This window comes from Poecilia reticulata, unplaced genomic scaffold, assembly GCF_000633615.1.
Source record: "Poecilia reticulata strain Guanapo unplaced genomic scaffold, Guppy_female_1.0+MT scaffold_980, whole genome shotgun sequence".
Classification (NCBI taxonomy): domain Eukaryota; kingdom Metazoa; phylum Chordata; class Actinopteri; order Cyprinodontiformes; family Poeciliidae; genus Poecilia; species Poecilia reticulata.
Window position 1 is genome coordinate 1 of NW_007615721.1, and position 5,212 is coordinate 5,212.

At 47.6% G+C, this 5,212-nt stretch overlaps 4 protein-coding genes across 4 annotated transcripts; 3 read left to right on the forward strand and 1 right to left on the reverse strand.

The window, feature by feature from the left end:
- Nucleotides 1–6: 6 nt before the first annotated feature.
- LOC103461301 (histone H3-like) lies at nt 7–483 on the reverse strand (the record flags this gene model as incomplete). The annotated part of the gene is made up of 1 exon (XM_008403618.1): nt 7–483. A coding segment is annotated over exon 1 (329 nt), but the record flags the coding sequence as incomplete, so codon positions are not given.
- A 155-nt stretch (nt 484–638) lies between these two features.
- LOC103461298 (histone H2A) lies at nt 639–1,098 on the forward strand. The gene has a single exon (XM_008403615.2). It carries the CDS (start codon nt 699–701, stop codon nt 1,083–1,085), a length of 387 nt encoding a protein of 128 aa, XP_008401837.1. The 5' UTR covers nt 639–698; the 3' UTR covers nt 1,086–1,098.
- Nucleotides 1,099–3,189: 2,091 nt separating this feature from the next.
- On the forward strand, nt 3,190–4,410 carry LOC103461299 (histone H1-like). Its single transcript, XM_008403616.2, has one exon. The coding sequence runs from the start codon at nt 3,201–3,203 to the stop codon at nt 3,825–3,827; it is 627 nt and encodes a 208-aa protein (XP_008401838.1). The 5' UTR covers nt 3,190–3,200; the 3' UTR covers nt 3,828–4,410.
- An 81-nt stretch (nt 4,411–4,491) lies between these two features.
- On the forward strand, nt 4,492–5,206 carry LOC103461300 (histone H4). The gene has a single exon (XM_008403617.2). The coding sequence runs from the start codon at nt 4,833–4,835 to the stop codon at nt 5,142–5,144; it is 312 nt and encodes a 103-aa protein (XP_008401839.1). The 5' UTR covers nt 4,492–4,832; the 3' UTR covers nt 5,145–5,206.
- Nucleotides 5,207–5,212: the final 6 nt, after the last annotated feature.

The window sequence follows — 5,212 nt, forward strand, 5'->3', positions numbered from 1 at the left end:
GCGCACAGGTTGGTGTCCTCGAACAGACCCACCAGGTAGGCCTCGCTGGCCTCCTGCAGAGCCATGACGGCGGAGCTCTGGAAGCGCAGGTCGGTCTTGAAGTCCTGAGCGATCTCTCGGACCAGGCGCTGGAAGGGCAGCTTGCGGATCAGCAGCTCCGTCGACTTCTGGTAGCGACGGATCTCTCTCAGAGCCACGGTACCGGGCCTGTAGCGGTGAGGCTTCTTCACGCCGCCGGTAGCCGGAGCGCTCTTCCTGGCCGCCTTGGTGGCCAGCTGCTTCCTGGGGGCTTTGCCTCCGGTGGACTTACGGGCGGTCTGCTTGGTTCTGGCCATGCTTCTGCTTCTMTGATCACGATCAGGAGRAAAATGTTGCAAACCGTCGAGGCTCCGCTGCTCTTAAGCTCAGGCTCTGGGCGTCACTCTGTGACGCTGCAGCTCCGCTCCGGATCCTGGTTGGTTAGCGGCTCCTCCTGGAGCGCAGCGCCGCCCAGAGGCGTCGCCTCCCGGCTTAATGTCCGCTGCTCATTGGAGGAAGCTGCGTTCAAAAAGTCCGCCTCTCCGTCCCGCTCTGCTGGGAGCTTTTCTGGTTGGTCGCCAGCAGAAGCCTGCCACTTTCCGCATACATAAAAAGCAGCTTTCAGCCGCTGCTTCTCATTTCTTTCTCGAGTCTCATCTCTAGAAACAAACAGCAACAAAATGAGTGGCCGCGGAAAGACCGGAGGAAAAGCCAGAGCCAAGGCCAAGACCCGCTCCTCTAGAGCCGGACTCCAGTTCCCAGTGGGCCGTGTTCACAGGCTGCTGCGCAAAGGCAACTACGCGGAGCGGGTCGGTGCCGGAGCCCCCGTCTACCTGGCCGCTGTGCTCGAGTATCTGACCGCTGAGATCCTGGAGCTGGCTGGGAACGCCGCCCGCGACAACAAGAAGACCCGCATCATCCCCCGTCACCTGCAGCTGGCCGTCCGCAACGACGAGGAGCTCAACAAGCTGCTGGGTGGAGTCACCATCGCTCAGGGTGGAGTGCTGCCCAACATCCAGGCGGTGCTGCTGCCCAAGAAGACCGAGAAGGCCGCCAAGACCAAGTAAACCTGCTGCTGCTGCTCGGCAACAAACACACAACGGCTCTTTTAAGAGCCACACACTCGTTACATCATGAGAGCTCTGCTTCCAACCAGACACCAACACTCTTCATTTTATTCACCATTTAATGTTTATTTCATAAACTTGCTCATCTTACACCTGGAATCAATCACGCTTTATGCAAAGCTTTTCAAACATCAGCCACTCTTCACGGTGAGGTGAAAGATGTTTCAATTGGTTTCCAAGGCTGTAAGATTGTTTTCTGTGGAGAACAAAACTTGACCCTTTCCAGTATCGCACAGTTTACTATACATTATACTGTTACATGGAAAAACTCAATTTGTGGTTTAATTGATAAAATCACAACATTTTTATGTCCAGTAGGAAGAAGGTAGTTTTAATCAAGTGTCACCATCTTCTCCTAACTTAAATATAAAATGTCAGCTGCTTTGCAAAATGTATTTTGTATAAACTTTGAACTTCTCATAACCAGATGTTAAAACTTTAGATTTAGATTTTATTTCGCAGCACAATGTAATTTGCCCATTCTTCTCTACAACACACCTCAAGTTTATTCACTTTTGGTGAATGTCTGCAAATATAATTCTCTCAACTCTTGCCACAGATTGTTTGTGTTTAGATCTGGGCTTTGACTGGGCCATTCAAACATGTGAAGTATTTGCAGTATTTGTGCCCATATCTCTGGGAGGTTAATTCTGTATTCCTGGCTGCCATTACAGCACTGAAGACTAAAGAACACTCCAAGTCAATCAGAAAAAGTTAGAGAACTAAGTCAGTGGACACATGGAGCGGTCGTCTACGTGTTCCTTTCATTTTGCTTTTACTTGTCTATTCCTCACGTCTTTGTGCTGCTCTGTCTTCTAAACTCATTCTGAAATAAACCAAAGGAACAAATCCAAGAACAACACAGAAATAAAAGTGACTGTGGTTGATTAGACATTTATCCTGTCACATGTGATTTATGTCATGTCCAGAAACTATTGAGTTTAATTCAAGCCAGTCTGGTCAAATCCATCTTGAACTGTTGATGCTAAAGAAACAGAAACTTTCTCAAAGGGTTTTTGGCAACAAAAAAACATTTCACCTCAACAAAGAGATGAAACAGACTGAGACATTTACATAAGCATTAAAACAACAAATGATTTGATAGAATGTAGAATCTGTCTCATGTTTCCTTTTCTTTAACATAATCTGAAGATCATTGAGAAAAATAACATTTGCTGGCAGGAGAATGAAAATGAACCTGAAGTCTTTGTGTGTTTGGTGTTTATTAKGTCTGTAAATAATTTTGTGCATTAATTGTTTTTGTTTTTTGATGTTGGTGTGGAAAAACTCTTGTTACCTACAAGTCAGAAAGAACTTGGAGGTTTACCGAACTTTGAATGCTTTAGAAATTAATACCCTCATCTAGTTTTGAGTGTGATGAAGTGAGAATATGTAAATCCCTGTATATGCTCCTTGGATACAATTTAAAAAAACATTTTTCTGACTAAATCTCGATATTGAAGTGATTTTGAGAGCAGCTGCTGCTGAATCTTCATTTACTGCAGACAGGAAGTTTATGCCAGAGGATCAGCAGTCTGCCTCACGCAGGGATCCTGAGGGTGTGTTTACATCCGCTGAAAAATCACTCCTTTTATCTCCACAAATCACTTCRCCGCTGCCATTTTACTCGGTTTCTGTCCTCGTGTGTCTCAGCTAACAGAAACATATGTGTTACTTTTAGTATAATGTGGTTTTAGATGTCTTCGGAGGCGAAATTCGAAGAAAACYCCCAGCAAGAGGCACAACGAAGGCGAGAATTTGGTCGCTTTAAAGGCTCCTGGAACAAAGGGAAAACGTCTCGGACATSAAACACGAGCTCACTGTGGAGGAGAGAGACTTTTCTACCTGCTTTAGTAACTTTGGTCTTGTGAGATGTTTGTCTTTTGAGTATTTTCAGGCTAAATGTTGGCGGAGAAAACACAAAGTGGAGCCGCTGTTCGAGGCGGCAGCCGAGCAGCGGGCTGAGTTGTCTCTTCACGGTTCTCATGTGTGTTATAAGTCCCGCCTCCCGCTTTGAGCTCCACAAGTTCCGAGGAACAACCCAGTCCGACAGACATGGCAGAGGAAGCTCCAGCAGCCGCGCCGGCWAAGGCTCCGGCCAAAGCCCCGAAGAAGAAGTCCGCTCCCCGGCCCAAGAAGGACGGGCCCAGCCTCCCCAAACTCATCGTGGACGCCGTGGCCGAATCCAAGGAGCGCAAGGGGACGTCCCTGGCGGCCCTCAAGAAGGTGCTGGCCGGGAAAGGAGTGGACGTGAGCAAGGCCAACAAGCGCATCAACACCGCCGTCACCAAGTTGGTCACCAAAGGGACCCTGAGCCAGACTAAGGGCACGGGGGCCTCCGGCTCCTTTAAGCTCGCCAAGAAGGAGCCCAAGGTCGCTAAACCGGCGGCGGCCAAGAAGGTGGTGAAGAAGAAGGCGCCCGTCAAGGCCAAGAAGCCCGCGGCAAAGAAGAGCGCAGCGGCCAAGAAACCCGCCGCAAAGAAACCCGCAGCGGCAGCCAAGAAGTCCCCGAAGAAGGCTCCGGCCAAGAAAGCGGCCAAGAAGCCCGCCAAGAGCCCCAAGAAGGCCGCGCCCAAGAAGCCCAAGGCCGCCGCCGTCAAGAAGCCCAAGGCCGCAGCCAAGAAAAGTCCAGCAAAGAAACCTGCAGCCAAGAAGGCCGCAGCAAAGAARGCCAAGAAGTAAACAGCTGCTTCAGCCCCGCATTTTACTCACCAAAGGCTCTTTTAAGAGCCAACACACATTCTACTCAAGAGCTCGTCCTTTTCTTTTATTTACCACGTATTTTACTTCATACACTAGGAAAAATTACATTTAACACCATCTTTGAGTTATAGATGAAAGTTATTCATGTAGATGCCACATTTTATACAGTAGTTTTAACAGTCATGGGACTTACACTTCTCAGGAAGGATTCACCTCATTTGGCTGAATACCACTKTATGTGGAAGACATCAACTTTCACACGTATTCTTCTCATGGAATGTCATTATGCTACTTCAGTCTTTAGTCATTGCTTACTTCACTTATTACTTCACTGTGTACACAAATTAATACAGCCAGAAAAAGGCTCACACAACACTCGGTYCCTTTCACAATGAATCGGCAAAGTCACTTGGCTCGCTCACAACTGACACCTCTGAATTCAATTTTTTAAACACCCATATCATATATAAAATTACTTTTATACAAGTAATAAGTCAGACATGAACCGGGAAAAAATACAAATGTCAAATGGAACAAAACTTTCATATTCAATTCTAAAAGGAGTAGAAATGAGGCCAACACTTCATAAATCCTCCATCTTTCATATCACTGAAATCAATTCATTATCAAAAATGATTGTATGTCGATCATTCACAACTTAAATGGAGTGAAAATTGTTTCAGAAATCCCTCACATGTTCCTCAGCTGCACAACAGCATGAATACAAACAGTTCAACTACATTTATTTTTATGTTTATTCCTTTCAGAGACTGTTAAGGGGAGTTTGATTCACACAATAATTTAATGCAATCAAAGTTAAATTATTACGTCAAAAAGAACGTTCTTCTCAATCTGTCACGGTCTTGTAGGAGGAGCTGCTGAGATCGGCTCCTCATAGGTCCGCAGCTCCCACATAAAGGCCGACACACCGCAGCTCTCGCTCACATTCATCTTTGTGTTTGCACAGAAGAAGAAGACGACAAAATGAGCGGTAGAGGAAAGGGAGGCAAAGGACTCGGTAAAGGAGGCGCCAAGCGTCACCGTAAAGTYCTCCGTGATAACATCCAGGGAATCACCAAGCCCGCCATCCGCCGTCTGGCTCGCCGCGGGGGAGTCAAGCGTATCTCCGGTCTCATCTACGAGGAGACCCGCGGTGTGCTCAAGGTCTTCCTGGAGAACGTCATCCGTGACGCCGTCACCTACACCGAGCACGCCAAGAGGAAGACCGTCACCGCCATGGACGTGGTGTACGCTCTCAAGAGGCAGGGCCGCACTCTGTACGGATTCGGAGGCTAAACGGTGAACTCTGCTTACTAAACCAAACAAAGGCCCTTTTCAGGGCCACCCACTTACCGATTAATGAG